General features: G+C 32.0%; 1 protein-coding gene across 1 annotated transcript in view; it reads right to left on the minus strand.

Annotated features, from left to right (window-relative positions):
- Positions 1 to 210: 210 nt before the first annotated feature.
- The window catches only part of LOC140439845 (uncharacterized), a 102,664-nt gene continuing 80,833 nt past the window's right edge, over positions 211 to 22,041 (minus strand). The window contains exons 3-4 of the mRNA XM_072530000.1: positions 5,382 to 5,498; positions 211 to 534 (exon numbers count right to left, since the gene is read on the minus strand). Of these exons, the coding sequence (XP_072386101.1) occupies positions 305 to 534; positions 5,382 to 5,498 (347 nt within the window). The 3' untranslated portion in view covers positions 211 to 304. The remainder of the gene's footprint in view (positions 535 to 5,381; positions 5,499 to 22,041) is intronic.

Genomic DNA, 22,041 nt, shown 5'->3' on the forward strand with positions numbered 1-22,041 from the left:
CAAAAACAAGAAAAAATAGTAAAAAGCTTTTAAGCTGTAGAGCTTAAGCTATTTGCTGGTACAAAAATTAAAGACTAAATCATAAAGGAGAAAAAAAAATTTTGGAAGAGTATTTCTAAATGACAAAAAGAGACAGAAGATAGGAAATGAAAAAAGGTCGTGTATATGACATGATGTGCTAATAGCACTTACAGTAGTCAGTAAAAGATAAACTTTTTAAAATAATTTATTACCCTAAATGAAATGTGAGTCTTGAGATTATTAACTTTTTGTACAGATATAAGATAAATAACACAAATTATAATCAAAATAATTTATAAAAAAATAACCATAACATTCCAAATATGAGGAAAACATTTATCGAACCAAATATGGAGACACTTCTGTTGCATGGAGGATAAATTCCATTGGAGGACTTGCATACACACACTTCTGTTTCATATCCTCTTTCCAATTTCTGTTTATAGCATCCACTGTCAATATTTCCCCCACCTTCATGCTGTACTTTGGAACACATGTAGGTAATATTTTCAACTAAAAAGAATAAAAAATTAACACAACAAATTATGAATTATATAATTATAAAGTATATAAAAATGTAATAAATGTGTTGTAAAAAAACGCCTGGTTAATTAATAAAATAACGAAATATCGAGGAAATGTAGGGCCTGCGTAGCACAAGCGGTAGGATGCTTGACTCGCATGCCGGTGGTCCGGAGTTTGAATCCTACCTTTGGCAAGAACAACTAGACATTTTTAAAAATGTCTATAGGCCCCAGGTCGACTCAGCCTGAATAAAATGAGTACCTTGGGTAAAACCAGGGGTAATAATAGGCGGTTGAAACGTAGCACTGGCCATGTTACCTTCCTTGTATACCGTAGGCCCTAGATATAGCAGACTACCCTGCTATACTCCCAAAGTCGCGATGCCGTATAAAACAGGAGACTATTATATTACGAAATATCGAACCTTTGTCCTAACAATATTTTTTATTCTTTTCAAGGATCCGGCACAGTGAGCAGGACTACTTAAAGGAAATGCCAGAGCTCTGATTACTGAATCACTTTCAAAATTGATGATGGGCAAACTCAGGCTGAAAACCTAGAATGACCTAAACGGCCTAGGATAACAGAATGGGAATTCTCTGCAATAAAAGTAAAACTTTATTGCAAAATTTGAATTCGTGTGGACAACTTCATCTTGCTAATCCCTCCTCGTTAAGTATCCTTTGGATCAGTGGTTCTCAAAGTTGAATGGATTGCAACGTATCTCATAAAATTTATAAATGTGAGAAAGATATGTTTGTTTCATATCTTTTGTCATGGCAGTTTTAATATCGACATCAATATTTGTAATCTTTAATCGAAAGGAGTTTAATGCGTTGCATTTGTTTCGGCTTTTAGTTTCAATACTAACAACAACTGAAAATAGTGGTACTGAAGGGAAGAAGAACTTTTAGAGCTTTATCAAATTGTTTGAGATATATCTCAGCCTCTGAGTGACACAAGCCTTTTATGGGCGATTGACCTCCCTCCTCTTTACCTCTTATACCTCTTTTCCAAAGTAGGCGGAAGAGATATTTTTTAAAAGTGAAATAAGTCAAAATTCAGCTAAAATCAAAAGTCCTGCAGGCGAACCTCTAGCATAGTTAGTAATTACTACAGTTTATTACAAATCATTATTTAGACATAGTTGGCATAGGAAACAAACTGACTTTAGTAGCTTTTCAATGAAAGGAGGTAATTTATAATAAAGTGGCCATGGTGAAGTGATTAGAACTGAAAATGTTAAAAAATAGCATGTGATAGATGAGGTAGCTTGTTCAGATTATTGACTCATCTGTTTTGAAATATGAAGTAATAAGCCTATTAAGCAAACGTATGGTATCTCTCATAAAACAGACTGACCTTGTAAATCAAAGGAGAGAAGTCAGATGAAAATTTTAAGTCTCTCGGTGAGGTGATTACAGCTTACAAGTTCTGAATGTATATAATAAGGAACTGAGAAGGGCAAAAAGAGAACCGTGGATAAGGCAAGGAGGCATTGCCAGGAAGTATAACAGTTAGTAGAAATGTCATGGCTTATAGTTATAGAAAAAACTAGAGTATGGCAAAAGAAGTGGTAAACCAGGATAAAATCCAATCAATCAGTTTATAACGTATAATCAATCAGTTTATATAGTCCTAAAGTACCTAACCAAGTGGACATTTGGCCGCTAGAGAAATGGGGTAGTGGAACACTCGACACAGACATATTGTGGAAAAATATTAAGAGACGGAATTTCCAATAAACAAGTAAGGGATCTCTGTAAAATACAGGATATCGTAGGACACGGGCGTAGCCAGGGGGATTCAAACACCACCCACCCATAATAAAATTCATAAAATTAAAATAAGGATGAGGGAATGAGATAAGGCATATCTCATTCATTATCATTATCAAGATATTGCAGAATAGAATATATTCTGCAGTTTAGTTATATCTAGGCCTCCGTATTCCGTTTTGACAGACTGCTCCAAATATTTTGCATAGTACCTTTCTTTCAAAAATCGATAGAGAGGTTAGGGTTAGGTTTTGGTCAGGGTCCATGTCTCTGATCCATATGTGAGAATAGGTACTATCAGTGTTCTATACAGTCTTACGTTTTTTTAAACAGGCGTTTGTCTATTTCATTCAATACTAATTATTACATATGTTCTGTCATCTTTTAATTTTATTAAATTGGATGTTGGTTTTTATGCGTTTCAAGACAAAATCGAGGATGAGTATCCAAATGCCCAAATTTTAAAACAAGCTTGGATTGCTCCTAAAACAAAACCAAATTTGCGCTTTCAAAAAAATTGATGAAAAGATTCCCCTGGTTTTCATATTCTGAATACAAAAGTATAGCATACTGTAGAATTGTCCTCGTAATGAGTCGTTCGCTTAACTATAGTAAAAAGGTTCATAAGTGGGTTGGTCATGCAAAAATCAGGATATCACAAACCCAATTCGGACCACGCAGTAACGCCCTAAAAGAAATGTCTTCTCAGTCTTTTTCAGTCGATGAGCAGTTGCTTCTGAAAGAAAGAAACAGCAATAGAAAAACGGAAAGAAACTGATTATTCCTATCATAAAAGGATACTCGTGTTAATAAACAAGGGTTCCCATTTAAGATGTAAAACCGATTCGGGACAGATCCACATTACACCAGAATCTGAACAACCACTTCAGAATGATGATCATTTATGAGCACTGTGGCGGTACGTAGCAGAATCTGGGTATTAAGATAATTTCGAGCATGTCATCGCTTCTCATAAAAACGCCCTTTATACAAGTCCACAAATCCAAAATAACATAATTGATATTTGTGGTGACATTGTGCAACATTAGATCATCGCTGAAGTAAAGGAGACAAATTTTTTACGATTTTCGCTGACGAGACGACTGATATTGCGCGTATGGAGTAGACCTCGCTGTGCTTGCAATATATTAATTTAAAAGATATTAAACAACATAAAGTTAAAAAGATTTGCTTAAAGTGTATTTCAACTATTGACTTGACAGGATCCAGTCTTGCAAATCCCATAGTTACAGCTCGAAAAAACATGGACTTGAAGGCTATATTCGTCAAGAATATCCTCTTGCTCTTTATTTGTGCAGATGTGCGAAATTGGTGCAAAATGTTGATTCCTACTTTACTTTTGGATTAACGTACTGCCGTTATGAAAGAAAAATTTGGAATTTGTCACTGCTTGATCACTAAAAAAGCCTGCTTGTGACATGTGAAATACAGTGGGTTCACAAGCATGAAGCAGTTATAAAATTCGAAAACATTTATTCAGCGATTGTGCATCCTGTCGAAGAACTCCAATCTAGCCACAATCAATTAACATCGCTACAAGCCGTTTAAATGGTTAAGACACTTTGACTTTCGAATTTATTATATAATTAGTCATTCTTTAAAAAGTCATGAGCTATTTATCGTCACTAGCAAAACAACTGCAGACAATTAACATAAAACTCATAACAGTATTCAGCCACGTGGATGATATTATTAGTGCTTTGCAATTTTTGAGACATAAAGTTGACAAAGAGTACCTCTATCTGTATGAAGAAGCAAAGGTATTGCTCGAAGAAAATGGTGATATACTGCTTATCTTACGTATGGTTGGAGGGCAGTTGAAAGACACTATCTGATGTGTTACTGTCAAATTTTGCAGTTGTAAAATTAAAAAGACATCTTGTATGTAGGTATTTGACAGTGTTGCCCGGAAAAAGTCCATCTGTCGTCAAAGCAGAACTTTAAGTGAGAAAAGCGATCCTGACTCTCACTTCTCTTACACTAAAATCAGCTTTCGAATACTTAGATAAGTGCGACCAAAAATTATATTCAAGTGTTGCACAATAATGCAAATATTGGCTACCAAATCCCATTGCTCTCCGAGAAAGGATTTTTTCAAGCGTAAGAAGACTTAAAATCTACTGTACAACACAACGAATAAAAACAGATTGAACGGCTTGGCTATGATGAATATATTTATATGGAATAAATGCAAATGAAATAGTGGATATATTTAAAAAAAAAACAAAAAATTAATCAAAATTAATCTTGTACTACGTACCTATATATAACAAAAGGTTTTTTCTTATTTAGCCCATACTCTCCCACTGCTCGAAGGAAGTAGCTTTTTCTGTATCTACACACTTTTAGAATAGAATAGGAAATGAAGTTGAAATAATATTGACTATCAAAAAAAAAGAACTTAAGTACTTAGGCAATGTTATGAGGGGGCAAAGGTACTCATTATAGTAACTTATTATGCAAGGCAAAATTTGAGGAAAGCGAAATGTGGGAAGACGAATAATATCGTGGCTTAAGAACTTGAGGGAATCGTTTGAATGCAGTAGTGCACGACTATTTAGAGTTGCAGTCAACAGGGTCCACATAGCCATGATGATTTAAAACCTTCGATAGAAGATGGAACTGAAAGAAGAAGAAGATACATCTTTTTTATTTTTTTTATGAATATTATGTACTTTAGGCATTTTATTTTCCTTCCCCCCCCCCCCCGGAACTAAAACCTGGCTACGCCAATGACGTACCATGTTGAAGATAAGAGAAGAAGGGAATTAACCCAGCATGTCACACGAATGTACGGGACTAGCCTGATAGCAAGAGATTTTTAAGACCAAGAGTCACGAAAGAGGAGACTCATTTTTTTTTTTTTAACAAGAGGCTGAATTATATGATTTTAGTTTCTGTATGTAGAAAAAGGGACAATATATAAATAATTACTGAAAAATCTCATAAACGTACCAATAACCAACAAATAAACTTTATAAACCTGTGTTCCCCTTGCTTCATTTTGCATTATTAAAAATAGTGTAAATTATTTACCTTGCTTGTTAAAGAGATAAGTGTATTTGACACACATTTGGTTTATACTACGTTTGCAGAGTACGCTGGCCTTGTGGTTGTCCCAGAGATACTGCATATCCGGAAACGTACCATCATCTAAAAATAAATACGATGTGTAGACAATGAAGATATCATGGTCTTGCATTTATCAAGAATTTATTTATATACGCAGTTGGTGGAAAACAAATTCGACTATATAAATGATCAGATATTTTTTTTCCTTACCATTTATACGATAATATTTTTTGTGCTTAATACAAATTCCATTTCATTTGATTTTATATTAAAATTTTTTTCAAAACTTCAAAATATTTTAAAAATTGTTGCTGACTTTATTTGTCATTCAACAAATACGATAAATTAAACATATACTCATCAACAAAAAAGTGCTTGTCCTATAAAATCACCGTTAAATAATATAATTAAAAATATATAAATCAGAAAAAAACGAATGAATTATATCAAGAATATAAGAGAATAAGAACTGAAACTGATTGACTGGTAACAAAAACAAAAACGGACTACTGGAAAAGATTCGCAATAGAACTAGAGATGGATTTCTAGTACAAAAGAAACAAGTATGGCGCTTCATGAGACAACAAAGAAACGAAATGAAAGAACTGGTGAAAATAACATACATAAAAGAGGATGCATGTAAAATGAAAGGCTATAATAATTAATTCTTTAGAAACCGAAACCTACAAATTGCAAGTAGAGGCGTAGCAACTTACGTCTCAAGGAATCTACAACCACAACAACTTAAAATAAATACAAACCTAGAAGCGATAGCCGTAAAAATTAAAGCACAACTCAATTACACCATGTGCAACATATATATTACTATGAACATAAGTCTACTGAATTATGGCAGCAATACTAGATTCAATATAGCTACTGGCAATTGTTCCTCCATCGATCTTTTATTGTGTAGCCCAACTATTATTCCTTATCTACAATGGACAGTTCTGGATGACTTACTAAGCAGTGACCACTTTTCTAGTATTTCAAAATCAGTGGAATCAGTGGAATTTAAAATCCAATAGATTCCAAATTCATTAAGAAAAACATACACAAAATAAATGATTTGAAGGATGCATATGCAAAAAGCATATTAAAAATTTAAACCTATGCCTTGGTGGAATGACGAATGTGCCGAAGCAAAAAAAAGTTCATTTGATGTATATCCGTACCACTCTCTCAGGTTGCGCAGCCATGACATTCTACCCTCCCTATGCTTCTCTTTCCTTGGATCTTTACCTGCATAATCAGTTGGAGCAAGGTGTATTTCTCTCCACGTGTAATATGGCCGAGATATTCCAATTTTCTTGTTTTAATTACATTTAAAATTTCTATTTCTTTATTCATTTTTCTTTATTCATCCTCTTTGTTTGTGACGTATTCTGTCCACGATATTTTTAGAATTCTTTTATACACCCACAGCTCAAATGATTCCAGTTTTTTCATTGATGTCGCATTTAAAGTGCAAGATTCCATTTCATAAAACAAAGTCGAAAAAGCATAGCACCTCGCCAGTCTAACTCTTAGTTCCAGTTTTAAATCCCTTGTACATAGCACTCTTCTCATTTTGTTGAAATTTGCTCTAGCCTTTTCTATTCTGATTTTGATCTTCTGAATGTAATCATTTGTGGAGTTAATCATTGTTCCCAGATATGCATATTTGTCCACTTGTACGATGTTGGTTCCGTTTATTAGAAGATTCTCGTTATTTCTTTGAGTTTTTGATATTCTCATAAATTTCGTCTTCTTGACGTTCATTGTTAAACCGTACTTTTTTCAATACTCCGCTATTCTGTCCACCAGTCTCTGAAGATCTGCAATATTTTCGGCTAAGATCACAGTGTCGTCCGCATATCTAATGTTGTTAATGGAAACTCCATTTACCTTTATTCCATCTGTTTCACCCTTAAGAGGTTTCTTCATGATCTCTTCGGAGTAGGCATTAAAAAGAATTGGCGATAATACGCATCCCTCCACGTCTAATTTCAATTTCTTCTGACAGCTGTTCGTTAACACGTACTTTTGCTCGCTGTGTATAGTATAAATTTGATATAATCCCAAGGTCGTTTGAGTCAATCTTCTTTGATTTCAGGACATTCATTGATTGTATATGTGATACTTTATCGAATGCTTTATTATAGTCACTAAAACATGCGTATATATCTTAATTGACGTTCAGGCATCTTTGTATCAGTATGTATATTAAGTGAAAAAGAGCTTCACGTGTTCCTTGGCCTTTGGGAAAACCACATTGTGTATCATTAACGTCCATGCCCAGTTTGTGATATATTCGGTTATGTATGACTTTTAGTAGTAACTTTAGCACATGAGACATCAAGTTAATGGTGCGGTAATCGCTCTTGCGTTTTTCTTTTTGGGGAGGCAAATAAAAATCGACGTTACCCACTATTTGGGTACGCCTGAACCATAAATTTGGTTCAAGAGTGTCAATAAAGCATCAAAGTGCTTTTCCTCTAGAATTTTTAGGATTTCTATAGGAAGCATGTCAGGCCCAGGGCTTTTCCCACTCTTCATTGTTTTTAATGCGTGTAATATTTCTTCTTTTGTAATATATCGACCTATTTCTTCTGACGTAAGTCCTATGTGCTCCAGAATTCCTTTTTCATCATCGAACAGTTCGTCGATATATTCTGCAAACCTTTGTACTTTCTCGTCCGTCTGTGTTATAGTAGTCCCGTGTCTATCCAGAAGCGCACCAGTAGGATTTAGTTTTCTCAGTTCTGCCTGTTCTTTAACTTTCTTGTGTAGGTTAAACAGATCATATTTATTTTAAAGGTATTCGATCTCTTTGCATTTCTCTTCAAAGTATTTTTAGTATTTTTATATTTGTTATATTATAAATAAATAAATAAATACATTCAAGTACCTACTAAAGCAACTAAAATGAGTGAAATTCGAGATCTTGGTATCATATTTGAACTGATCATTAGTTGTACACATAAAAAATATATCTGGTATAATATATTTTAACACTTCCTTTTTATATATTTTAGAAATTGTTTGCTTAATTCGTAAACACCTACATATTTTTCCAGCAAGATCTAATCATGACTAATCCACCATAAATTCAACCTTTGGTGTGTGTTTTTACTGATCTCGTCCACTGAGTTTGTAAAGAAATATATATTATATTCGACAAAAAAAATTATACAACCATCTCCCTTTGCAACTTAAATCTGCAACTTCTTTCCTTAAGTTCCGTAAAATAACAAAAACCTATCTATCTGAAAGACCATATTATTCAGTAAACGAGTTTCTGAACGAATAGCTTTATGTACAAGTAACTAAAGTATTTGTATAAATTTATATTTCTGTATCACATGCAGCAACTTAAACTTATTAGTTTGCAAGCTTATGCAATTTGCAATTTATTTAAATTTTTCAATATATTGTGTATTTTATTATCTTATATTTTGTGATATTGACGATTTATATAATTTCAGTAAATTTTAAATTGCTTTTTTTTACTTTTTTTAAGCTTTGTCCATAAAATTAATCAATTTTCGGTGGTAATAAAACAGAATTCTATTCTATTCTAAATTTATATACAATGTTGTTTTACAGGTATTAAATAAATAAATAAATAAATTACATTTTGTGTTATTTTTCCCTATTTGCTATTGTGTATATTTGAATTTAAAAATAGTTTGCACATTTTAAACTTTCAAATGCATTTTTTTTTAAATATACCAAATTATATTTAGATATTTTAATCTTTATTTAAATTTTCCCACCAAAATTAAATTTTTCCCACCTGAAAAAGCATCTAGAGGTAGGTGATTTGTGCTCTAAATGGACAAGTTTGAGCAAAATATTAAGTTTAACGTTTTGATTGTTTATTTAAAACTATTTATACTAAAAAAATGATGAATCCCTAGATGAGAGTATTTTGTCGTATCTCATATTTCATAACTATTATACATTTTAACTGTCAAACCCGTTTATAAAGTTGTGTCGAATAAAAAACTAACTTAATTGATCTAGAAATGATTGTCACAAAACCATCACTGGGCGATCACAATTTCTGTTGGCATGTATTTTGTTTACTGTGCAGGAACGTAACCGTTACGTGCTAGTTTTTCGTTATGTTGGAACAAAGGTATTATTTTATGCATACGTTAAATATTTCACTTGACATGTAATAAGAAAGCAAATCAAGAAAGCTTGGATCAAATTACAATTTATAAATGTTTATTGAAACTTGGTATTATAAACTATAAGTTAAATTATTACCTTCTCTCTATACATATATCCCTCTCTCTCGATAAAAAGTAAATGCTTATTTTTTCTTACTAATAATATTTCATATTAATAATATTTTATTAGAACGAGCTCGTAACGAGCACAGAGCCATAGAATAATATATGATCAGACCAGCAATTACTCTAATAATCGACTATTCAGTTTTTTCTTTGATGTTAATCTGCCTCAAATAATATAAACATGTTTTAGTTGACCCCTTTTATATGCTTGTATTGTGTGTGTGTGTGTGTGTGTGTGTGTGTGTGTGTGTGTGTGTGTGTGTGTGTGTGTGTGTGTGTGTATGTGTGTCTGTGTTTAGATTAATGACCTTGGTTTAGACCAATTGGCCAGCTCAAAATTTTATTTAAATTATCATTTCCATAGATACAATTTCCTAGCTTTAGCAGAGATGCATTACATTTTAATAAATACTAATAATAACTAATACTAAATGCTAAAACTAAATACTAATACTAACTATTAATAATGTAAATATATTTTTTCCACAGCGCTAAGACCTAAACCCGATTCAACACCTCGGAAGTTTAGGCCCTCTTTATGTTTTGTTTTTCATATATGTATTTTTTGTATCTTTTTTTATTTTTTTTTATTGTACATAATTATTTTATTCTTATTCTATTTTATTTTTTAGTTTTTTTTATTTATTTTTTTATTTATTTATTTTTTTTTTATTTTATTTTTTTGTTTTTTTTAAATATCAATTTTCATATTTTTTAGATGGTTATAAACAATTTTGTAGAAATTTATCTTACGTGTACCTAGAATGGCATTTAAATTTGTGGGGAGAGTAGCTTCTGCTGTTTGTAGATTTTTGTATTAAAATAATTTTGTTTGGTTTAAAATCTGGAGGCTTGTACAATCGAAAATCACATGTTCTAATGTACCCAACTCTCCGCAAGTGCAGTTTTGAGAATTGAACAACCCTAGTTTATTTTTATGTTATGTATATATACTATGTTTGTTTCTTGCTCTGTTTAAGGTCTTAATGAAATGCCGATTTGTAATACCGTAAAACCACGACTTTCTATGAATTTTTGCTTGGATATAATGAAATCTTATACCTTTCAATGAGTTGTCATATTCCTGTTGCCACTGTTCCATTTGTTTTTTCTTACAATTGTCATAGATCAGTGACTGGCATTATTGGTTCTTCTATCGTTTCCCCTGTTGTAGTAGCATTATTTGCTAGTCTATCCACTATTTCATTTCCGTTAATTCCATAATGGGCCTTAATCCAAACTAAAGAAATTTGTTTACCTTTATTCGTAAGTGACTGGACTGCATCTAAAATTCTTATAATCACTACTGATGAAAAGCTTGATAATTTAGTTTATATTATTGTGTCTAACGAACTTTTGCTATCTGTTAATATAACAAACTTACTCTTGTGATGGGCATTGATATACCTTAAAGCCTGAAGAATTGCGATGAGCTCTGCAGTGTAAATAGACATTTGACTTGAAAGTTTGAATTTTTTGGATATATTTTAATTTGAATGGTAAAAAGCGCATCCAGTAGATTCGTCAAATTTGGATCTATCTGTATAAAGACAATCTGACTCGGACCATTGATTTAGAATTGTTTGGTTAATAAACGCATCTATATGAAATGTATGTACATGTGATTCAAGATTTAGATAATAAAAAGGGTTATGTAATTTTAATAAGTTACAATCACAATTATAGGAGGAAAGAATGTCATTTCTGTAAAACTCGCTACTAAATTGAATTAGCTGTTAATCACTTTTGGATGATTTTTACGTCGCCAGAAGGAACTATTTATGTTGGAATTAAGTTCCTGTATTTTGTCAGATCTTTTTTGTGCTAGGAGTTTTGACATAAAAACATCACATCACAAAAATTGTCGTCAAAGATACAAAGGAGGCTATGCTGTTTCGATTTCTAAAATATTTGTTGGTGTGCTTTTTAAACATCCAAGACAAAGTCGTAAATTTTTTTTTCTTTATTTTTATTATTATTTTATATAACTTATTTTTTCCAATATCTCCAGTTGAGTCAAATTTGCATTTTCATATAAGATACATCCATAGTCTATCACTGAACGTATTAGTGCTCTGTAGAAAATTAGTGATATATTTGGGTCTGCTCCTAACTTTGTGTGACTAAAAGCTATTAGTACATTTATTGGGTTTTCACATTTTTTGACAAGTGATGACTATGTTTTCAGACGAGTTTGTGATTAAAAATTATGCCAGGATATTTAACTGATGTTTTGTATGGAAATGTCAATGGTCCTATATTAATTTGGTTTGGTGGCTGATATCGTTTTCTTGTAAATAAACACATGACTGATTTTTCTTGAGAGATGCAGAATCCATTTCTTTGCGACCATTCGACAATTTTTTCCGTGGCGTTTTTTAATGCATTGATGGAAGCTTCGATCGACTTATTTTCCGTATAAATGCAAAATTCGTCTGCGTATTAAAGTAATCTGGTTTCTTCAGTAATAGAACTGGTAACATCCGCAGTGTATAACATAAATAATAATGGACTAAGGATGCTTCCTTGTGGCAATCCAACTGATGTTAATTAAGGCATACCTATCATTCCATTAATTTTTAGATGCACTTTCCTATCTCGGTACAATTTTATTAGGTTCGCAATAAACCTTCTGGAATTCTTATGTCATATATCTGTTAGCATGTCTAGATAAACTACATCATAAGCTCCCTTAATGTCTAAAAAGCAAGATACTGAATTGTTTCGAGTAAATGCTAATTGTACATCAGTAACCAATGATGCTGTAACTTCTTGAGTCGAGCGTCCTCTTCTGAATGCATACTGGACTGTTGGTAATGACTGATTTTTTTCCAGCTAGTGTTCTAACATATTTCTAATAAGGCGTTCATAAGTTTTTATGACACAAGATCTTAACGAAGTAGGTCTGTATGAGTCTGGGGAACCTTTAGGTTTATTAGGTTTAGGAATAGGTATTGTTACGATAAATATTGACTCATTTAAACTGTAAACATCTTTTTGTAACAATTATTTTTTAGCAGTTAATACACAAACGGGTCCCTTCTTATACGTGCGCTTGGAACTCTCCAGAGAAGGGTCGAATAAATTCGTTGGCGACCAAAGATCAAAGAAGCTTCGAGATAAACAAAATGAGGTATAAAACCGGTCTTCTTCCATGGCGTTCGAGACAATTCAAGGGTCAGCACAGGTCAACCTCAGTGGGCTTCGAAGGGATTCCCGAACAACGGCTGTTTGATATATATAGCGGAACTTTCATTGTGTGAGGTAGCAAATATAATGTATCGAGTTTTGAAATATAACGCGCGTATTTGTCGGGAGTATAAATTGTAATAAATGTTGTAAATAAATTATATAATTATAGTGTGAAATAAATTAGTGTTATATTGTACAAATAAAGACTTTAAATAAACTAAGTGTTAGAACATTTTAATAATAAATAAAGTTAATAAATTAGACTAATAAACTTAGTTCAGTATAATTAAATTTTTTTTCCGGTGGTCTGGTACGTTGGACTTATTTGTATATATATTGTTGTAAATATCTAATAAGCGCTGCTTAGTTAAAACTGGGATCTCAGCAGTAATTGGAGAGACGTATTATTTCTGTTTTTACAAGCTTGTCACTCTTTTATTGTAAAAGGTTTATTTAGCATATGTTCATTTGTATGATAATTTTTGAATTCTCTTGGTTTTTCGGTAACCCAATTCGGACAAATTTTACTATGGAAATATTCTGTCCAGACTCCCCACTCCATTTGATGTATACTTGCTTGTTTTCAGATGTCTTATATTGTAGTATTTTTGTTCAAACTTTGGCAATATGATTTCCAACTAGCCCTTTTAACTTCATTTGCAACTCTTTTAATGATCACATCTTGAATTTGGTATTTATTAAGGTTATCCAAATGTCGATTCTCTTTTTACTTACTAAATAACTGTTTGCATTTCGTTACCCCATTTTCGCAATCATTATTCCACCATGGTTTGCATTTTTCCCAAGTAAATGATTTATTTGCGCCCCTTTTTGGTATAGCTACGGTAGCTGCTTCGTTTATATCTTTTAATAATTTGTCGTAACTATCACCAATAACATTCAATGATTTTTCATATAGGAAATTGCTAAATTTTGTCCAGTCTGCCTTGGTAATTTTTCATATATTATGACTCTTCTCTGGTATAGGCGTTTCTTTAAGTTGACATCTCATAAGTATTGGCAAATGGTTGGACCCATAGGGATCTTAAAGTACCTCCAACTAAAATATTTGACTGATATTTTGAGAGCATATCGTAATATCAATAGCACTTCTTTTTTGACCTGGTCTAGTAACAAGGGTTGGTTCCCCTGTGTTTAAAAATACAAGATTTAATAAGTTTATTGCCTCCAACCGGTTTCTTCCATCTAAATTTTCTAGATCTGATTTTCAAGCCGGATGATGCGAATTGAAGTTTCCACCAATTATACATGGCTTTGATATGCTATTAAAAAAATTAAGAAATTGTATCAGTGTTATTCTACTTAACGGTTTTATATAAACTGAAACAAGATAAACTTTTTTATAGTGACCAATCCGAACACACACACACACTTAGCCATAATCTTTTCCATTTGTAATAAATCTATCTCAGAAAAATTCATTTCATCTTTAACTAAAATTGCTACACCAGCTCTTCCATCTTCTCTATATAAACGAGAACAATTGTAAACTACGAAATTATAATAAATATTTAGTTTAAACCAAGTCTCTGAAAGTAGACCTATATTGATTTTATACGTATGAAGTAGATATTCTAAATTAAATTTATTTGAGACTACCGATCTACAATTCCATTGTACCATAACAAATGTTTTGTTTATGTCTGCGAACTTAGACCCGATTCTAAAACTAATTTTATGGTTTCTGTTTCTGAAGCCTCATTTGTTTTACTAATATTTTCTCGATAAAATTCTTTACCTAAAATACCCCCATGTTACCTAGCAATTTTGATTGGTTTAGTTATTTTGTTTACTTCTCCAATACAAGGATCGGATGATTGAGGTCTGGGTCTTTTGGTTGGATTTTTGTGAATAGTTTTGCGAATGTTCATGGGGTTAGGCTGTGAAAAACATGGAGAATATGGAAACGCTTGACTTGGAAGGGGTGGAAAGGCTTTTTGGTATGCTGAATCTATGGGTTTTTGGGATTTAATGTTTTGTTTTTACTAATAGTTGCATTTGTATAGAATCAATCATTAATTAATTTAATTGCGTCATTATATGTTAAATTCTTTTGGGACATGATATCTTTAATAGTTTTTTGCCTCAGGTAGTCAGGACATATTTGAAAATTTGTGGTTGAATGATCTACCCTACACTGAAGACATTTATTTAGTGGGTTTTCCCTGCATTTAGAGCATAAATTTTCACCGTGACATTTGAAGCATCTAGATTTACCGTAACGATAGCGTTTATAACATAAAACTACTTTTTGTACAAATATTTCTACTTCTATAAATGCTTTATTAATAACCACATATTTTGGTAAATTTTGTGCCCTAAAAGTCACAATAACACTTTAAGTTGGAACATAAACCGTAGTGTTATTTTCAACAATTTTTCATTTTAGTCTTTTGGCTTCAACTACTGTGAATTTACTATGATCATCGTATGCTTTAATTTTATCTTTTAGACCCTCCACTGAATTATCTTTATCAATATCTCTCAAAATCCCCTGACGATGAATCATAAATTTGGGTATATAAGTCTCAAGTTTATGTTCAATGAAACTTTTTGATTTATTTTGGTCTACTATAAAATTAGCCCACTGAGATTTTACAAAAACAACTTTTACACGATGTTTTCTGGCCAAATCAATTCTTTTTATTTATTGGTCTAGTTCCGGCCATTTTTTTAATATTATTTCATCAACCTTAATCGCATTTAAACGGGGATCATTTTTATTTTCAATTATTAAATCGGACGAGTTTTTGTTTGCCATCGATAAATTGTCTTTTTCAGGTGTAATATATTTATTTTTATATTTTATTTTTTTTATTTATATTATTATTACTTAAAAACACTGATGTTATCTCCATATGATTCTGTTCTTCTCCCGGATCGTGCGGATCACCGTCCCGGTGTCCGCTCATCTTAAATGAATCGCTTCAATCACTCAAACTGTCTCTGTTTAAACTAAAAGTATAAACTACCAAACTATCATATCGTAGCGTAGTTTTTATCGTTAGCGACCTTAAAACGCGTCTGTACGGGGTGGTCCAATAAGCCGATCTCGGCTATATATCAGAAACTATTATATTCATGTTATAACTTTAGGAGAAAAAATTCTTTAGTAAAAGTGGCCAAGAGAAATCGCTGGAAATAACTTTCAAGTTTCTGGGTTAACCGCTAGGGAGCGTAACCTGTGAAGAAAACTTTGAAAACCAGTTTTTTGGGAAATATGCCCAATTATATCGCGTTGTAAATAAGTAATCTAGAAAGAGGCCCAAATTCTGCACAAAGTTGTTCAAGTACTTTTTTTTATTTTTTTTAAATAAGGGTGGGGGAGAGTGGGAAAGTATTTGTGGATAAATACCTATAACTTTGGTTTGTATCAACAGATTTTAACGAAATTAGTGTCATTAGAAAGAATGTGGATGAATTAATTTACATCTACAATAAAATAATTGCATTTAGTTTTAATTGTCATAGGTAGAGGGTACTTTCAAATAGAAAAAATTAAAATTTGTTTTTCTTTAAAATGTTTATTAGAAACACCTATTTATTGTAAATTATAATAGAACTGGATTAAATTCATAACAAAATGGCGCAAACCGCATGTTAATATCTTTTGTCGAACTCGAGATATGAATAAAAACGCATAAACATAACTAAGTATAGTATTGACTCATCCTGTATTATAAATTAAATTAAAAAATAAGTCAGTAGGTACTTTCTAATTTTTTTATAGCAGAAGAATCTTAATGTTGATACCTATTTTGACCATTGTTATTTCATATGATTAAAAATAGTTTTTTCGAAACTAAGTAGGCTACGACAATGAATTTGACGGGCAGTTCATATTCTTTATTTATTAACAGCAGTCAAAACATTGTTAGGAAGTGTTATATTATAATTCGAATTGAAAATTGCACTTTTTTCAATAGATATTAATATTGGTAATATTAGTAATTAATTATCGGTACTAATAATTCGTGATTAGTATATCAAATGCAGAATTGTATGATATGATTGGGGTTTATTTCTAATGTCACCAAAATGCCGATATTGCCCCACGTATATATTATGGCAAAGAAGTATTTAAAAGAAAGGCAAGAAGATTAAGAGAAACTGGTAGTTTTCATTGTCCTTGTTTTAAACGACGTAGTAGAGGTATGACCGAAGATAATTCAATCAATGTTTTTGCTTTAATTCAACAGAATCCACATATAAGTAGTCCGCAAATCTCTATATAATTAAACAAACCCAAAACTACTGTTCTAAGGATTTTAAAACATCACAGGTTGGTTTTCATATTATAAAGTAAACGTTTAGGTCAGAAACTTAGATTTCCTTTTAAACTTTAGATTCAACTGTTATTTTAATATTCCGATAAAAACGGCAACACGGCGCTTTTATCATTTTATCCGTTTCTTAAAAATACTTATGCACGATTTGTCTTGTAAAACAATTGTGGATTTTCCAAAATTTTTTGAGTTTTACTAAATATAGTTGTTTCTTCTTCACCAATATTCCACCAATATAAGTTTCTGTTTTTTAGACTACATCCTTATCATGTCGTTATTCACCAAGCTTTACATGAGAGAGATTTTGATGCAAGGCTGGATTACTGCAATTGGATGTTAGGTCTGCTAGAAAAACAACCGCATATGTCAAAGATTTTGTGGACAGACGAGGCTACGTTTAATAGTGCGGGTGGTGTTGATCTGCATAATATGCATTATTGGGCTGAAGAAAATCCGCACTGGGTACATGAGGTGCAGGTTCAAGGTAGATGGAGTCTTAATGTTTGGTGTGGTATAGTTGATGGAAAGATCGTAGGTTCATATTTCTTTGATAAAACTTTAAATGGCGAAACATATTTGAATTTTCTGGAAAATCAGTTGCCTGTTTTATTGGAAGATATTTCCTTACAAACAAGAAGAGATATGATATTACAACATGACGGGTGTCCTGCGCACTTTTCCAGACGAGTTAGAGATTATTTGTATGCAAGTTATCCGAATAAATGGATTGGAAGGGGAAGTATATTTTCATGGCCAGCTAGATCTCCAGACTTAACAAATCTGGACTTTTATCTGTGGGAAAGATTGAAGGACTTAGTGTATCAAACTCAACAAACCACGCGAGACTACATGAAACAGCGCATTATAAACGCAATAAATAGTATATCAACAGCTGAGATTGAAGCAGCTATTATGTCTACGCGCGAAAGATTGCATCTTTGTATGGACAACGATGGAAAACAATTTGAACATTTAATTGCATATTAAGTTTTAATGATCGAGATATTTGTATTATCTTTCACATATTTAATTTTAATTTATAATAAAGGGTGAATCAATACTATACTTACTTATGTTTATGTATTTTTATTCATATCTCGAGTACGACAAAAGATATCAACATGCACTTTACGCCATTTTGTTGCGAATTTAATTCAGTTTCAATATAATTTACAAATAATAAGTGTATCTATTAAACATTATGAAGAAAAACAAATTTTAATTTTTTCTATTCGAAAGTACCCTATACCTATGACAATTAAAACTAAATGCAATTATTTTATAGTAGATGTAAATTAAATCATTAACATGTTTCTAATGACACTAATTTCGTTAAAATCGGTTGATCCAAACCAAAGGTATAGGTATTTATCCACAAATACTTTCCCACTCTCCTCCACCCTTTATTTGAAAAAATAAAAACAGTATTTAAAACAACTTTGTGCGGAATTTAGGCCTCTTTCTAGTTTACTTATTTAGCACTTGGTATAATTGGGCATATTTCACAAAAAACTGGTTTCCAAATTTTTTTCCACAGGTTACACCCCCTAGCGGTTAACCCAGAAACTTGAAAGTTATTTCCAGCGATTTCTCTTGGCCACTTTTACTAAGGAATTTTTTCTCCTAAAGTTATAACATGAATAGTTGCTGATATATAGCCGAGAGATCGGCTTATTGGACCACCCGGTACACTTCGAAATACGAATCAGAAATGTTCTATTACTTAGTAAACCTTTAAAAATTCACGAGGAACTGTAAAAAGTGTATTTCAACTTTGGCAGTTTTTTGACATTTTTTGATATACTTGTATTATTATATATGTGGATTATACATGTTTGTTAAACTGATAATAAAGAAGATTACTTAACAGTATAAACGCAGTGTACTGATTCACAAGTAAACAGAAAATTACGCAAATCCGCTATACCTGCTCCTGGATGCATTGTTCGTGTTTTGCGGTAGTCCAGCACAAGCTGCATGTTGAGAGTGCACTTTTGACCCCCAGCTAGCATTATTCGGACGGAATAGTAAACTTGTAGAATACGTAATCAACGAGGTGGGTTTATATTTACTGAAAACTGTGGTAGGTGTAATCAAGGGATTGTGATTATCGAATACATGACAATCCAAACAATTCTAATCCTGTGTGTAAAATATTGAAAGATCGTTGTTTAGTTTTAACAATTTACTGATAAATTTTTTCTCTAACATACACAATATTTTGTATTATTTTAGAGGTAATATATAGATGTATATATAGGACTGGCGAGGAAAAGCTATATTTGCTATTTAAACGTTTTCTAATGCTGGAGGCTAGAATACATACCTCCAAAATACTTTCAAATGTTATTAAATTAATTTTCAAACAATTAAACAGAAATCCATCTTTTCAAAATCAAGTGTAGGAGTTCGAATTCGTTAGTCAAGGTGGGTGGACGTATTCGAGTTTTGTGAATTAGCTGGTGATTAAGTGTAATTAGTTGTTAGTTTTGGTATTGATATTTACGGAGAGCATATTAGAGTTTTTTAAGGCGTAAGTGATGTCAGAAAAAACGGGCGGCGATAAGCCGCCCGATGAAAAAAACACTGATAGTGATAATAGCAGGTATGTTCAGCAAATAGATATGAATAACAGTTATAGACCAGGAGATAATGGCCCATTTTATGTGTTTGTGGAACATAAAAATAAAAATTTAGGGAGACTTTTTCCAATTAAAATAGGGCACTTTCTACTTAAAGATGAAATTTTAAAAAAAGATGTAATAGACATTAAACCGGTAGGAGTTAATAGGGTAAAGGTTATTTTTAATACCTTAGAAATAGCCAATAGTTTAGTTAACCACGAAGTTATATTAAAAAATGAGTTAATAGCATTTATACCTAAATTCTACACTCACAAAAAAGGAGTTGTCAGGATGGTAGATACTTTCTTTTCTAAAGAATATTTATTAACGGCTATCAAATCAAACAAACAGGTATCAAGTGTCAATCGTATGAAAAGGAAAATTATAGACTCTGATAAAAACGTAGTTTTGGTAAATAGACAAATGATAATAGCAGAATTTTTAGGAAATGAAATTCCAAAATGTATACAAATAAATTTATGCAATTTTCATGTTGAACCTTACATACAACCCGTTGTACAGTGTTTCAAATGTCTGAGATATGGCCACTCAGCTAGACAATGTAAATCAAAAAATGAGAGATGCCAAAAGTGTACAGATACAAGTCATACAAAAGAGGATTGTAAAGAAAATAATTTGTGTATTTATTGTAATAATAACGACCACCCCTCAATTTCACGTATTTGTCCTGTATATGCAAAGCAAAAGGGGATAAAACAAATTATGTCAGTTGAAAACATTTCTTTTAAAGAAGCCGAAAATATATACAATAATCCATCATATGCGAAGGTGGCTACGAATAACCGTTTCTCTATTTTAAACAACGATAACAATTTTCCAACTTTACCGAATACTTCTGGCGACAGTCCATCATCTAATAGTACTTTTAAAAACCAAAACCAGCTTCTAAAGTGAATACTGTTAAAACAATTAAACGAACACACCCAACCTCTTCTACACCAGATACGATGCCTGTAAAAAAATCTTTTAAACCTAGTCAAAAACCTAAACCCAGTATACCTAACCCCTACAGAGAAGAATTTATGGACTATAAAGAGAAAACTATAATGTTAATTACCTCATTCATAAATAAATTTCAAAAAAATTTTCAATTACCACCAAATACTCTCATAGAATCTAATATCCGGGACTTTGTAGAAAGTGCGTTTGTTCCAAGTGATCCAAATGATGCCATGGAAACATATAGTGAATCAGATTCAAGTGAAAAACTATTTTACTGATTAAACTTTAAAAATGGCTAATAAACAAACAATTAAAAACCAATTAGTAATTTTGCAGTTTAATAGTAGATCAATAACATCTAATAAAAATAATTTGTTAAATTACCTTAATAAAAACCATGTTGATATTATCATACTTTCCGAAACTTGGCTTAGGTCTAATAGTAATTTTAATATTAAGGGATATAACTTCATTAAAAGGTGTCGTGATGACGGATATGGCGGAGTTGGTATATTTATCTTACAAACAATTAACTACCAAGAAAGTGAAATAATTCAAAATTTTTCAAGGGGCATTGAAGTATGTGCAGTATTTATTCCAGATATAAATATTTCTTTCGTTTCAGTATACAAACCTTCAGACATAGCAGCCACAAAAAAAGATTGGTTAAACTTATTGGTACAGTTTGATATCTCTCGTACAATTTTTTGCGGCGATTTTAATGTACACCATTACAGGTGGGGCCCTATTCCGAAAGATCGCGGGGGAAAGGATTTAACAGAAGCTTTAGATTTTTTGGAACTAATTACTTTAAATGATGGATCGCCCACTAGAGTTAATCCCAATGGTAATCACTCTGCAGTTGATTTAACTCTTATCTCCCCTTTTTTGGCAGATTTGGTAAATTGGTCCGTATATCAAGACACTTTAGGTTCTGATCACTACCCTATTCAGATTCAGCTTCAAATTGCTCCCATATATATCGAAATCAATCCGGCAACCAAGTGGAATGACGGTCGTGCCGATTGGTCAGCCTTTCAAGCATTTATTGAAAATGAAATCAGTTCAAATTTATCTCTAAATGATTTAGATAACTGTCAAATAACAAAAAAATTATTTGAAGTTATATCTTCAGCAGCATCTGCATCCATGCCCGTTAAAAAACCTTTCATTCCTTCTGTCCCAAGGCCCTATTGGTGGGACAAAGAATGTTCTGATATAGCTGAAAGTCGCTCCCACGCACTTAAATTGT

Source organism: Diabrotica undecimpunctata, chromosome 4 (assembly GCF_040954645.1).
Source record: "Diabrotica undecimpunctata isolate CICGRU chromosome 4, icDiaUnde3, whole genome shotgun sequence".
Taxonomy (NCBI): Eukaryota; Metazoa; Arthropoda; class Insecta; order Coleoptera; family Chrysomelidae; genus Diabrotica; species Diabrotica undecimpunctata.